Consider the following 15,110-nt stretch of genomic DNA (forward strand, 5'->3'; position numbering starts at 1 on the left):
CAGAAGTTGTCATTGAGGAGACACCGCCTTAGTGCTGGAGTGCAGCCTACGATGGCCTCTGTTGGCTTGTAGATAGGAGAAACTATGGTGCTTTCCCTCTCCCTCAAAGAACCTCACTCATGAATTTCTCACAAGAAGAATCGAAATGAGCCGAAACCTATGGACGGAATTTTCTCACAAAGATCACTCAAGAAAAAACTCACTCTAAAACTGAAATTAACCTAGGAGAACTCATGAGTTCCTAAGGCATGCCTACAACTAATCTAGGAGACTAGACCTAAGCTCTGATACCATGACAAAACATGTGTGCCTCATGATCTATGGAGCACTCTAAGGTGGATGGAACCTATGTGGACACATGTTTAAGAGAGTGCTCATGACATGTACCTCAAGTCAATTAGGTTCCAAGATAGATTAGCTTGGACTCATAAAGAGAATCTTGAGATAGTGCAAAGTGCTTGATTGATATTACTTCAAATGAACATCCCTTTTAAAGGTGAGGGTACTTACATCCATATGCTTGCTCACATGTGGGATATCTCCTCCATGCCATGTGACAGCTTGCCCTTTACTCATACCTTTGCTCTACATGTGCTCATGGCACCACAACTCTCAACAGGGCAGAACTCATCCATGACGAAGGCTAGCACTAAAGGAAAAGGCTAATCAAAAAGTAGTCCAAAACCTCTTCATTCAAGCTGCTTATGAAGTCTAAATGATTTCATTTTAGTCTCTCCCAAACGAGCATCTAAATCTAGCTCATAGGGCAACGCACCATTTAAGATAGAAAGAATTATTGCAATACCAGCAGGCCGCAACTTGGACGAAAACTTCACAACGTGAAATTCGTTGTCCGCTAATACTTACGACAAAAGCATATACCTAGATGAATCCAGGAACATTTCCAAACTCATCCTCTTAAAACACAACATAGTACAGTTTCAATCTCACGATAGTCACTCATAAGATTAAAAACCATAAACTTCATCACACATAGCATGGAATAGCTACTATGACATCCCCACTAACGTCATCAGCGCCCAACAGTGGGTGTAGACCATAGTATAAAAATATGCTCACACATACAAATCCACACACCCACACATACTTGAGCATCCATTTATACAAAGTCTTCGTACCGAGTTTTTGTCGGCACTCCAGAGGTGAAGGGCAGACTCAGCCATGACGAGGGCTAGCACTAAAGGAGAAGGCTAATCAAAAAGTAGTCCAAAATCTCTTCATTCAAGCTACAACTGCTTGTGAAGTCTAAACGATTTCATTTTAGTCTCTCCCAAACAAGTATTATTATCTCTCTCCCTAGCCTACCCTCTCTCTCTCCCTCTCCACCATGCACCTTCACTTTGCCCTAGGTAGTCCCCCTAAAATGATTGCATTCGAGTTTTTAAAAATGGGTGTGAGCCTTTGTTCTATAAGAGACTTGAAATCTCCATTGGAGTCACGGGGGTCACTTGGTAAATTGGTCTCCATTGTCCGTTGCAAGCTGACTAAGGCGATAGCTGTGGCACAGGAGATGTGCATAGTAAGACCCCCTCTTTGTAGTATAGCAATGGAGTTGGAGATCGGTCACCTTTTGCCAACGGTCTCACCACCATCACCACGAGGGATGTTGTGTTGGAGTATATCAAAGCTTGCTAGTGAGAACTGGGTTCTAGTTTGGTTCTAGTTTGAGTGTTAGTTTGAATGCCAATGTGAAACGTTTGGCTTTCTCCTTTTGTATGTTTGAAGGGTCACTTGACCTTTGGGGCTAGATTATATTAGAAATGATTTGATTTTGTTTCTGTGACATAAGAGATGATGTATGAAAGACAAGGCTCCTCTGCCTGTAAATGAGGCCATTGTACTTCCTATCTCAATCAATCAAGGTCAGCTGCCTCCATTATTGTCTCTATCTTGTAGCCCCCCCTCATTCCAACATCTAGCTCTAGACTCATCTCGATGTAAGAGATCCATGCATTGATTTAAGTAATATTGTAACTCCTCTACTAACACACACTTAAGTCTAATTTCTAACAATCTCCACCTCAAGCCCACTACCACATTCTTTCAGTGGGGATCAGTGGCTTGGCTCTCCCTGTCATGGCCTCAAATCTTCTATGAGTGGCAAGGTGCTCCTTAGGCCATATCAATTCGACGTCACCTAGTCGAGACTTGCTCTCTGGAGGATGTGCCTATCTCCCGCTATAGACCAATACATGCTGATGGGGATACCGCTTCAGAGATACTGGCTAGCATCACTCCTTGGCAGAATTGGAGGGCTAGATGCACAGAGGCCTTAGACGGATCTCAGGTCCATCCCCCACACACTGATGGCCAGTTGAGCGAGCATACAGGGTTCTTCCTAGGCAGCCTCAACCAAGAGGGTTATATTCCTTAGGGAATGGAGGGGTACCCCCTTTTTCTTAGTGACTATAGCAGGGTTAAGGTAGCACTTTCAGCCTCAACCTTGGTTTCTTTGCAGCTCATTTTGAGTTTTGTGTTCCCTATTTTAGGGGGGTTTCCTCAGGCACAGCATAATGTATTTCCGCTTCGAGCTTGCTCACGCGGGTATTTTTCATACTTAATAGAAGTCTTTTCCATGAAAAAAAAAAAAAAAAGAATGTTGATAGTGCAATTTTTAGCAAATTTTGACCAATAATGAAGAGGAGAGCAGCCATCGGGAATGCTACCACGAAAAGAAATTTCTCAATAAAAGACAAAGTATTGGCTGCCTCAAATCAACATTGTAGTGGAGATGCCCATCAAGAAAGTTGATTACCATGATACACCTCAAAATAAGTGCTCAATAACTAGAGAGTGAGATTCATTCCCACACTACAAATGTATCTAGCGCATTGTTATAGACGGCATGTTAGCCAGGAGCGAGGTTGTAGACAGGAAAAGGTGGCCCTTCTTTTACAATTTAATGTCACCCAACACAAATACTAATAAATGTAGAAATTGAGGCTAAATCTCAGAGGAGGCCACATCTAATGAAGGACGGATTGAGGATGCCAAGCACAATTAATACCCCCGCACCTACCTACTGTCCCAGCTAATACTCCTCCATCATGCAAAACTTTCCGGGGCTGCAAAATTAGGACTGACATCTCCAACCCAAGGGGGTAGTCATTTGGAACATCAAGTTCTAGGGCCCCAACCTCCCGGCCTCGCATGGGAGGGGCTGCCTTAGGCGACGCTTCAATCCCAAAGAAATCCCAAAGACGAAGAGAGAACTTGGGGAGTCACCCTGAACTTGAGAAGAGACAAGCTGGACTGTCGTGATGAAGCCACACTCTAGCCAGAGGTTCTAGGTAAGGGAGGGCGCTGTGAGATAGAAGAAGCAGGGCAAGGGGAGGGGAAAGACGAACCTATGAAGGATGGAGAGTGTAAGAAAGATGGCATCACGAGAGGGCGGGTGGTGAGGGTGATCAACAGGCTGCATTGCTGACACATTGAGGGTGGTGAAGGGAGGGGAAGGGTGTGAGGGGGAGAGAGAAGACATGGAGGAAGATGGAGATGGATGGGCCAATACTCCTTTTAAAGCTTTGAGAAACAAAGCGTCACTGAGAACCATTGCACATGATGTGTCATATTCATATCATCAATCAAAAACCGTGAGCAAATGATGCTTCTCTGTATGCACAAAACTGAGAATGAATGCCACCGTGGGCTAGGTTACATGGAGCTACTATGGTTCCCTTTGATGGCCTTCTCGCTTTTAGCCCTCTCGATGTCACGGTGTGCTTCTATACGTAGCTTGAACGATTTGAGTCAAAGTCTCTGCTTGAACCCTCTTGGCATCACGGTTTACTCCTCAAACATCTAAGCAAATGCATTGATCAACATCAACTGTGTCCCTTCCACTACTTTGATATGCCCTTGATCTTTGCTCTATCCTTTGCTTTGCTGTGCCACATAGACTTTTGCTATGTATTTTCCTCTTATTTTCAAGATGAAGGACAGGTTGTAGCCGCTGAGAGCTGCATTGAACTTGGTTGCAATACGACTATAGGATGATGAAACCAACACCAAATTGTGCAACAATAGAACTAGCCGATTGTGGGCTTCAATGAGCAGGCGGGGTTACTTTGGGTGTTCAAAACAGTAAACAAATGCCAATATGGGCTAGATTGGCCAAAGCTACTCCGGCTCCTTTGATGAAGTTTTTGCTTGAGCCTTCCTGGCATCACGGTGTACTACTTGACTACTAGAGCCATGGCATTGAATGAATTGGCCTACATCTCTTTGTGATTCTCTTCATTCCACGGATTAATTCATCCTGGATAAACCCTTTTGCCACGTATTCTGCCTTCTCCTGATGAGATGCAAGTCCGCATGGACCTTAATACGGGTGCCTGCAGGTGTCAAAACGAAGCTATGGCAGAGGTTCCAGGGCAGGAGAATAGCCAGAACATAGGTGGAACGTCTAGAGCAGAAAGGCGACTGACTGGAGCAGGTTTTGGTCCAGGTTTGGGCCTGGGCATGTGGGTCTGAACCCACAGACCAGCAGGTCGGCCCCACAAACTGAGGAGTCAGCCTGTTTGGGTCAATTATTTCAGGGGCCCTTTGGCCTATAAAAGGAGATCCCTGGGGTCTCATTTCGCATCCATTGGGAGATCCAGTTTTGGAGCAGGTTGGAGCCGCAGAAAGCCTGCCTCAAGGACCAGTTCAGGAGCAAGGGAGGTGGCTGATTCCAGAAGACAAAGAGCTCACAAAGTCTTCATCACTTGGCTGTCTATCAGGGCAGCAAGGAGGAAGGATCAAAGGGCGAGCTTGTGCCTCACTGTTGGCCGCGTTTCGGAGCAGCAAGGAGGTCAAGCACTGCCTTAACTTGTGGCTGTCAGGGAGGGTCAGCTTGAAGGTGTGTTTGTGGGACACTTCGATGAGGCCCACCTAAGCTCATCGGGAGTAAGCAGGCCAAGTGTTTTGGGAGTGCCACGAAGGTAGGAGAACAACTGTTGTTTATGTACAGGTGTCCACATCTAAATAGCACACTGCTATTAGAGGAAGAGACAATGGACATTCATTTTTTTGTATTGTGTCCATTTTGGACGGAAATATAAGTTTTGTTGGTTCTACATCTCTTCGGTGCATTCTCCATTTACTCGCTGCACATATAAGCTAAAGCTAAGCACACACTAACAAAAGAAGGTTTGGATTCCAATATATACCACTGCGTGAGAATTGGGCTACATAACCCTTACCCCTGGGTTTAGGGAAACTCTTCCGCTGCATTGTTTTGCTCTAACATCCAGGCCCCTGAAAAATCCCTTGCACTCACAGGATGGGGGATCTTTGGAGCTGCCTTTGAGCTCACGTTTGCTCAGTTTTTGGTGTTTGTGCATGTCTTGTGCTTGAATTGCCTCAAATCACTAGTTTGCAATTGCCATTTTTCTGCCAATAGTTATGCTCCAGCATTTTGACAGCAGAGATCTGCTTTTTAGATCCTACTCATTGATTGCTTGCCAAACATAGAAGGGACTTTTTATTTGTCTCACTATTAACAGATGATGTTGCTAATAGTTGCCGTGGTCTTGGGATAAACTCCACGAGACCTGACTTCTCGGTCTTTGCTAGCAAAATCACCCAATACCATCTCTTCTATTTATAACCAGTCTTATGACAGCTTGCAGGAGAGGATCCTCCAAGCAGAAAACTTCATGGTTGATTGCAGAACTGGCCATGCTTTACAGTCAGCACCATTTTTTGCAAAAGAGGCACATTGATTGATGAAAAATGCTGCCCCCATTCCACATCTTTCAAGAAACAGAGGAGAATGTCCTTTACTCAGATGGAATTATCAATGTAAAGCCAGCAGTTTGTCTATGTAAGAGACTTAAAGAGGATCAACATCATGGAAGAACTGCAAGGGCCTAATTTATAGATTAGGAAATATTCATCAATTGTTTGAGGTGTCAAATGACATCCTTGAGTGTTCTATTAAGGTAAGTAGATTTTCATCATGGATCAATTACTAAACAGTTAGGTTTTCAAACAAAAAGCAAATAGAAGAATGTGTATGTCAATTGCTCACGAATGCAAATATGCGTTCTGCTGAAAGCATGGGAAGAATTTGTGGGGGCATCCTATTAGTCCGTGCATGTCCCCCAGTTGCAGGGCTGAGTTTTTCCACTGGATGATCACACGACCTGCATAATTTGCAAGAAGAAAAATTCAATTCCATTCTCAAAAGATTCAACATTTGTATCTTTCTTGCAGGAAAGAATTGAAGGCAAAATGAGATGTCCAGAAAGAAATACTTTTCAATCCGAATTCAGTCAAACCAATATTACTTGAAAAGAAGTGATCCGGATTGAAGCAAAAAGGATAGAAAATGCTTATGTTTCTTACATGCATTTGAATCCATACAAAGGCTTTCCAGTAAACAATACATTTTCAGGCCTCTCAAGTTGTTCTTTCACATAGCGAGCCAATTTCTGCAAAAATGAATATAGCAGCTTTTCAACACCAAGGTGACACATTCTTACTTTGTAAATCAGGAAGTTGATGTTGTTAGTACAGGGTTAGCTGCATCCTTGGAAATTTGGAACTCTTAAAATATGCAGAATCATATCAATAACTTTCAGGCATTGCAATATGTAGACATGAGATTCACAAGGTATGCACTGAGTCACAACTGCGGGTCAAGCTTGTCTCAGTCATTGCAATATGGATTCACATAAATTTGCACATGGATTGTGCCCTCTCATTGCATTGGTAGGAAATGATCTCATGTAGAAAGGTAAAATTCAAAAGATAAAACAACAAATGCACTCCGTCATACCTGTAGGTCAAGCTTGTCAGCTTTTGATGCCAATCCATCCTTCAGTGCAGGTACAGTTGCATCAAGATTTTGGAGCTTCGAAATAATGTTTAAAAGATCATCAGACATCCTTGAGGTGGTTTTAATATTCTCCTTAGGCTCAAACTTGTTCATCTTCAAGGCTTCCTGAGGTATAATATCGGGTTATAAACTGCAATATGATTATGATGGATTGCTCTCCTCTTTAACTCACCACTTCCTTTCATTCTCTAGATAGCAATAATTAGGTGCAAGCTGTGAAATGAACTTACATCGATTGCTTGGACAACAGCAGTATCATCCAACTGAGTCATCGTTCCTACTACAGCACGACTTTGTAAACTGTCATTTGTCTGGAGAGAGACTTCAGACACTGCTTTTGGCACTACATCATCCACTCTATCCCTGGTCCTCAAGTCTTTACTGTCATCTAACACTTCTGTTGGTATACTATCCCATACAGTTTTTGAATAATGTTCAACATCAGTAGACATATCTGACATCTTTGGCGCATTTTTAGGACCCCCAAGGATTTTGGATACCTTTTCAATAGCATCAATATTTTCAGAAAACTTTTTTTCATTATGCCCTGACATTATAAGAATACTCTTGCCAAGGAGGCCAAAGTCATTTTGCACCTGCAGCAGTATCCGTATTCATCATCAGCTCCACTTCTTAAAAAAGACCATTACGATTGAACAATGTAGGAAAGTTATGATACTTGAAGTTCACATTTCTATCATTTAAAAACAAAGCAGGCTTTGACTTTGAAAATCATGATGGATTAAGCGCAGAGACAGCTAAAGCCCTACATCAGAATAGGCAAACTTTTTTCCTCAGTTACCTTTGCAAACACTTTATTGTGATTTTCAATGGCTTCTTTCACATCCTTGGTCAACTCTTCCACCAGCTTAGGGCTCAATTCTTCCATGATTGCCGGTTTCGCATCTGGTACAAACACCTGCAATTTTGGTAAGCTATATATATCAGCAAAATTGAATCTGATAAGACATTGGATGGCTAATAGTTTTTCCCCCACCAAAAAGAGAGAATTCTATTGAATATAATTAGAAAATATAAAGAAACCAGGAGTACTTCCTGTGAACATCAACATTCCATATGATAACTATATACAATCAGAAAGAATGAGATTGGTGCAGCTAGTCAAGGCTTTAAAAATGCAACGAAGGGGATTGTGAGTGTGTGTGAGAAGTACCACCCATGGTCCCACTTTGCTCATAAAGAAAGTCTCCTAGTTCAGGAAGATAAGAGTGTCAATAATGTCATGCCAGATGATGCAAATAGACTAAGAGTGTAGGTATGAGCACCCACTATGGCCTTTACGGCCTCTCTACATCTAGAATGTGAAACTTGACTTGCTGTGAGACTGGCAATAATCTTGCATGCCAAGTTCATGGAGGTATAGTGAGTTCTGAAGGTGGAAAGTGGGTCCAAATTCAGGAAAATAAAGGGGAAGGGGAAGGGGGGTCTCCTTGAATCAAGAGCACCCTGTCTGAGTTTGCTAATGTGATCTAAATGTGTGAGCTAGGCAATGGGCATATGCATCAATAATATCTCATCCAAGAGAGCATAACACTATCAATGCATCACTTGCAATGTGTCAAAGCTGTCCCTCAGCATAATATAGCATCCATGTGCAAAGCATCCACAAAAATAGCATTCCATAAGGCAATCTAGGCCTATCAGCACATCCAATAAGGATCGCAATGCATCCAAATGGCCTATAAATCATCCACTGCAACCCAATGCACACCACAAATGAATGCACATGGCTCAAACCACAACCAGAGTGATCTGCATAAGGTATGCTCAAGAAATCATGGTTCTACGGAAAAGACCGCTACTGAAAATAGAACCTGAGATGCCTCAAAACATGGGTGCCATTGCAATATCGGACTCAACAAGAAAATCTGCAAATATCTCTCTTTTGCCGAAACTCCAAAATCCCAACCGATGAGTGAGAAATGGGAGTCAACACTTATCCACTGCCATGTGGCATAAATCTAAGGTTTCAAAACCTTAGAATGAAAAATGCATCATAGAGAGACGAAATGGAATACACAGAGATCTATAACTCTGAAAATACTCCACTGAATCACGCAAGAACTGACAAGTAGGGGTTTTTGGGCGTCCGAAACGCAATGGGACAGACGGCTTTGGAAACCATGGTCTCAATCACTGGGTCCAACACACAGACTGAAAAACGTTTTTGAAAACAGAGCTATTTGTAAACTCCACTAGAGTGCGAATGATGAGCAACATAGAAGTTTTAGGACCTCCTAAGTCCACCGGAACTGACAGATCTGCAAATGGTTGCTCCAAACTTGAGTTCCAACACCCGGGCAGAAAAACGTAAGAACTGACACAGTGAGTCAGAAATCCAATGAAATGATCCCAGATTCAAGAATGAAGATGTTTCCAAGCTCCTGAAGTGAAGTGGACACCAAAAACAAGCAATAGTTGCCTCTATAAGTCAATACGGAGTCTCTGTCATCGAACGGAACAAAGAAAAGCTTAAAAAACGACTTTTTCTTTGAAAACACTTAACAAGCTCTCAAAACCACTTTGCAAAGCCAAAGTGATTTTTCCAAAGGTTCCTCCAAGGTCTTTGCACACTCGGATGCAAGTAAAGTCACCCACAAAGCTTCCCACAAAGCTTCTCCTTCCTCCCACAGAGCTGCTGAGCTTCCAAGGCATTCATGCATGCTCAGCTAGATCACCCGAGCTCTGATACCAGTGGAGAGTGCTCTCAACGGAAGCAAGAACGGAAGAGGGAGAGAGAGAAACAAAGAGCCACACAAGTTTTCGTGGGTGCAGAACCACCCTAATCTTCTTTTTCATTCATTTATATATGTGTTTGAGTATTGTACATAACTAGGATAAAGGCACAGTGACCTTTAACCCCCACAAGAATTTTATCATGATTTTGGGTTGCGAAAGTAGTTGACGTGAGCATGGATGACCGGGGGAGAGCTACAACATTTACAGCAGTATGGTATGAGCCAAGGGGTAGGAAGGAGAACCAAGATAACAGTACATTGTATAGTAGTTGTCTGAAAAAGGAATGGGTCCCAAACCATGATGCAATTTCAAGACTTTCCACAGAGACAGTCATAGTATCCTAGAAATCAAGGTCAAAGAAAACAAAGAAGCACATGGGATATGATCTAAAAGACAAAATAAAATTATTGCAACCAATTATTTTGCACATTACATAGTTTATAAAGATGCTCGCCCAAGAGGAAGTAGAAGGAGATAGCGCAAATGAAGAATGCCCATGATAACACCATTCAAATATCGAGAAAGAGTGAAGGTGGTGGTGATAGTCAGATGAGAGTGAATGAAGATGGCACCCAAGTGACAAGTCATGACAGAATGGACATTCTGAACAAGCAAATGTTTGGATCGCTCATTTTTGTGATCATGATAGAAAAGGACATTCAAACAAGAAAATGTTTGGAATGCCCATTTGCACTAAACTCATTGTAAAGGAAAATTTAAATTATTGAAAAGGCCACAGGAGATCCTTTGTACAAAGACTTATCCAGAGCAATATTTGTTGTAAAACTTATGATATAGTAATGTAAAATTGCAAGCCTAGCTATTGCTATTTTTAGGAGTATAAAAGAGGCTTCCATCATGTCTCATGTCTATATAAACCTTTTAATTTCTTGAATATTCAAGTGTGTTATAGTTTTCTACATTGAAAGTAAAAAGAGTCTTGGAGGTCTCTTATGTATACATTTTTAAAATGTTGTGAATCCTCAATAGCATGGTTTTTGATGGATTTAAACTAATAACTCGGATTTTTTAATTTAATAATATGATTCTTATAAACAAGAAATACAAATTGAGGATTTAATAGTAGTTTTTGCATTATTTATACAACATTGTAGAGAGATATTTTGAAATGTATTATGTGAAAATGACAGTGCCAGAAAGTAAACTTTTGATTCTCGAATGACATTTTCATAAAGTAAACTTTTCATTTGGGAAGGATTTTAAGGAATAGTCTAAAAGTAGACATATGAGTCCAAAATTAATGAAATAAGTGTTTGTTGCTTTCCTTTTTTTTCGAGTTTGGGAGCAAATTTCTACAGGTTGCACAGTCGCCCTTCACGGTGTGGTGAGAGGGCAGCATATGCTACGGGTAAGGGCAAACCCCTTGGTGAAATTATTTTTTTGATTCGAGACCATTTCGGGGCCTATTTTGGTGGCAGAAGTTTTCCACAGGCACTCAGGAAAGTGCCCTATTTTTGTTGTGCGATCACTGTTCTACAAGTCAGTGAAAAGTTATCGTAGAAATTACATCGTATGCCTATGAAGAGAGATATTGGGAGTTACAGAATCATTCTTATCGCCTGTTGATGCATAATCGTCACTAGGAAGTGACTGTGTGCTCAAATACCACTCTCGTCAATTTTGCAGGAAAAGGTTATTGGGAGTTCATTACTGGAGCTAAACGAGAACGAGTTATTCCTAATGTTCCCAATCAACTGAAGTTGCAGGCATTTAAAGGCTGGCATGAGAGAGCCAGAAAAGTTATGTACTAGCTGTCTATCAATCAGTATTTCAGATTCTATGATTGTGCATATTCAGAATGCAAGCACACCGAAGTAGCCATGGGATACTTTGACAAAAATGTATAGCACAAATACACAAGCCAGGAAAATGTAACTCAAGCAGGAGTTGCATAATGTGCAGAGAGAAAATATGAGCATCAATGACTACCACATGAAGGTGAAGAAGATTTCAGATGCACTTACAGTTACTTCTATTGGGTCACCAGTGGAAGATGATGATTTAGTTTCTGTGACCTTGAATGGTCTAGAAAAGGATTATGCACAATTCCGAACATCCATTGCCGTCCATGAGAATTTTCCTGATTTTGAGAAGTTGATTGCTCTTCTAATTTTTGAAGAGCAAAGAAATGGTGGTGCATCTTCTTCAAGAGGAACTTCAAAAGAAGCTATCTTCTACTCAAATGCTCGAAGAGGTAGAGGCAGAGGTAGAGCAGGCCGATTTGGAGGCCATGGTAGAAATTATAATATGCAAAAAATTCAAGAAAACAAGTCCTATGGAGAAGGACGTGATAACTTTAGAGGCAGGGGGAGCCAAAGAGGTCGTGGTGGATGGCAGAGAGGCCAAAATGCAAACAACAATGTTGAATGCTACTACTATGGTAAAATGGGTCATATGGTTAAAGACTACTATAAAAAGCAAAATGACATCATGAGAAAATTGCAGCAAGGCAATTATGCATCCTCTAGTAGACAGGGTGATGACAAAAATGAGCATCTGTTTATGGTGCAGCACATGAACAATTCTGTGACAAGTGCAGAAGAAAGCAATGATGTGTGATATGTTGACTCAGGTGCATCAAACCACATGACAGGCCATGCAGAATGGATGCAGGATGTAAGGAAAATGAAAAGACCAGGATTTGTAGAGACTGGTAATGATACTGCACATCCTATTGTGCAGATTGGTAAAATTCCTTTGTCTATGTAGGATGGAAAAAAGAAGCACTTGTCTGATGTATTTCATGTCCCGAATATCACCAAGAACCTGGTTTCTGTTGGTCAAATGGTTGAGCAGGGCTTGCAAGTAAAATTTAATCTTCATGGATGCTTTGTTGAGGATATGAAAAATAAAAGTCGCTTGATATTAAAAGGAAAGAAGAAAGGCAAGATGTTTATGTTGGATGCAGGCATGCCTGAATTGAGTGCAGCAATGTTTGCACATGGGACCAGTGTAGTTGCAGATATTGATATCTGGAATAAACACATTGGTCATGTTAATGTACAATGACTTAAATTAATGCAGGCCCAAAATATTGTTGCAGGATTGCCTAAGTTCAAGGTTGCAGAAATGCATAAGGTATGTGAAGCCTGTCAATTTGAAAAACAGGCAAGGAAACCATTTCCTAGACATGTTCAAGAGAGTAAGAGGCTATTGGAATTAATCCACTCTGATGTGTGGACTACTAAAGCTGCATCTATTGGAGGCTATCATTATTTTGTCACCTTTATTAATGACTACAGCAGAAAAGTTTGGGTGTATTTTATGAAAAAGAAAAGTAAAGTGTTTGGGCATTTCAAAGCTTTTAAAGCTATGGTTGAAAAAGACACAGGGTTGCAAATAAAATGCCTAAGGTCAGATGGAGGGGGAGAGTACCTCTCAAATGAGTTTGCAAGTTTCTTGCAAGAGCATGGCATAAAGCAACAATATTCATGCAGTCATACCCCATAGCGAAATGGACTTTCAGAAAGAAAAAATAGGCATATTGGAGAGGAATCTCATGCCATGCTCAACGAAAAAGACCTACCAGATTATTATTGGGTTGAAGCAGTTGCTACAGCAGTCTACATAATGAACAGGACTCCCACTGCAACAATACATGGCATGATGCCAGAGGAGAGGTATACTGGTAGGAAACCAGATTTTTCTCATTTGAAAGTTTTTGGTTGCATTGCCTATGTTCATGTGCCAGATGAGTTGAGATCCAAGTTGGATCCAAAAGCTGAGAAGTGCATCTTTATTGGTTATTCTCTACAGTAGAATGATTTGTGGAGACAATAGACAGAGTTGTCGTAGGGTGATGTTAGGCTTGAATTCCATCAAATCTTCAATCAAAGAATATGGATGTCCATTAGCAGCCTTTTGTGCCCTCATTTGCTGAGCTTTTGGCTGAGGGTCGAAGCTCATGCAAGGGAGAGGAGGTACCTTTGAATTCTCAATCAATGTCTCCTATAGTGACTTTTCCATCACCTGTTTCCCATTTTCTTGGGTACCACTGGTTTTCACTCCCATCTCCTTCTCTATGTTGAATGGGCTTCCTAGGGGAAAATTGGATGGGCCTACTTGTAACTCCTTCTCACGCTTTTGTCCTAAAGTCATCATCTCCATCGCAAACCTCACTATTCTAGACTTACAGAAGGGAAACTAAGGTGTGCTTCCTTCATCTCCATAACTGGATTGAAGATCTTAGGTGAGACTCATAACCACCTTCTGGTACCTCGAAGACATAGATTGCTCACTTGGAAATGACGTATTTTGAGAGCTAGTGACAGGTCTTGATGGCTATGAAGCCCTTCTGGTTCTTCTAATCCACTAATAGGAGAACACAAGGGTGATGCACTCCTGTTCCCACCGTTGTCCACCTTGGAGGAAGGAGGTGGGGATGCTCCTCTAGTGACTGAGTTGGTGATGAGGCCTCTGATATTGATGTTGATTCATCCGTACTACTGTCACCTTTCGTCTGTGACCTTGTCACAGCTCCCAACACGGCACCAATCAAGTGGGGTTTGTCACTATCCCCTGCCACTAATATGTAAACCATGTTGACTTGGGATGTTGATTCCCCTCTGCCATTGGGACAATCTCTGGTGTAGTGGTCATTTGTGTTGCACTGCTTACAAGAGGGTCCCTTGAATGGTTGTGTACAATCATCTTGGTAGTGGCCATACTTGCCACATCTGTAGCACATGATGGGACTACAAAAGTTGGTACCTCTACCTCCACCTCCACGTCCACCTTGGAACCCACCCCGTCGACCACGTTGATAAGGGGATCCATATCCACCCCCTGACATAGGTGGTTGATATTGTGCATAGTAGCGCAGAGGATAGAATTATGGAGACCCAATCTGATTGGGAGAAGGAGCTTGGAGCAAATCTTTCCTAGGTTAGAGTTACAAATATTAGTCTATGCTACCATTTTTAAGGCTTCAATGGGTTTAAGTTCATTCATATGTTTTTAATAAGCTGCAATTTGAAAATTCTAACCATATAGATGACTCTAGATGGCTTATGCTGATTGATTTGAGTACTTAGAGGGCCAAATTTGGACCTCATATAAGGAAGTTATGTTAATTTTTGGAAAATTTTATCAAATTTCAAGATTGAAATATTAGCCACATCAGTTTGGAGAAGCTCCTAAATTCGCCTCTAGGCAAATATTCGCCCTTAAAATTTTAAATTGGGGAGAGTGGAAAAAAAAGGGAATTATTGGAATGGAGGAGAGGGGAACATAAGGAAGTGCGATCGCATTGGCAAGGAAAGTAAGGAGATCAGAGGGAGGGAAGGGCAGGGAGAGAAGGGGGAAGGTAAGCGAGGGGAGGGGCGGGGGGGGACGGGGTGGAGGGGGGGTGAGAGAGAGAGAGAGAGAGAGAGAGAGAGAGGGTGGAGCATGAAGTTCGAATTCTAGAGTGGGAAGTTTGAATTCTAGGGTTCGAATTTCTTTAGGGCTATATATTGACTCTCATCTCTCCCATAACTCGTTGTTG

General features: G+C 41.7%; 1 protein-coding gene across 1 annotated transcript in view; it reads right to left on the reverse strand.

The window, feature by feature from the left end:
- LOC147905317 (uncharacterized) overlaps positions 1-15,110 on the reverse strand; it is a 42,757-nt gene that overhangs the window by 5,657 nt on the left and 21,990 nt on the right. Inside the window, exons 8-12 of the mRNA XM_087378926.1 lie at positions 7,647-7,763; positions 7,075-7,440; positions 6,785-6,949; positions 6,352-6,437; positions 6,035-6,149 (exon numbers count right to left, since the gene is read on the reverse strand). Of these exons, the coding sequence (XP_087235052.1) occupies positions 6,035-6,149; positions 6,352-6,437; positions 6,785-6,949; positions 7,075-7,440; positions 7,647-7,763 (849 nt within the window). The remainder of the gene's footprint in view (positions 1-6,034; positions 6,150-6,351; positions 6,438-6,784; positions 6,950-7,074; positions 7,441-7,646; positions 7,764-15,110) is intronic.

This window comes from Dipteris shenzhenensis, chromosome 1, assembly GCF_047967505.1.
Source record: "Dipteris shenzhenensis isolate YYH24624 ecotype China chromosome 1, Dip_SZ_1.0, whole genome shotgun sequence".
Taxonomy (NCBI): domain Eukaryota; kingdom Viridiplantae; phylum Streptophyta; class Polypodiopsida; order Gleicheniales; family Dipteridaceae; genus Dipteris; species Dipteris shenzhenensis.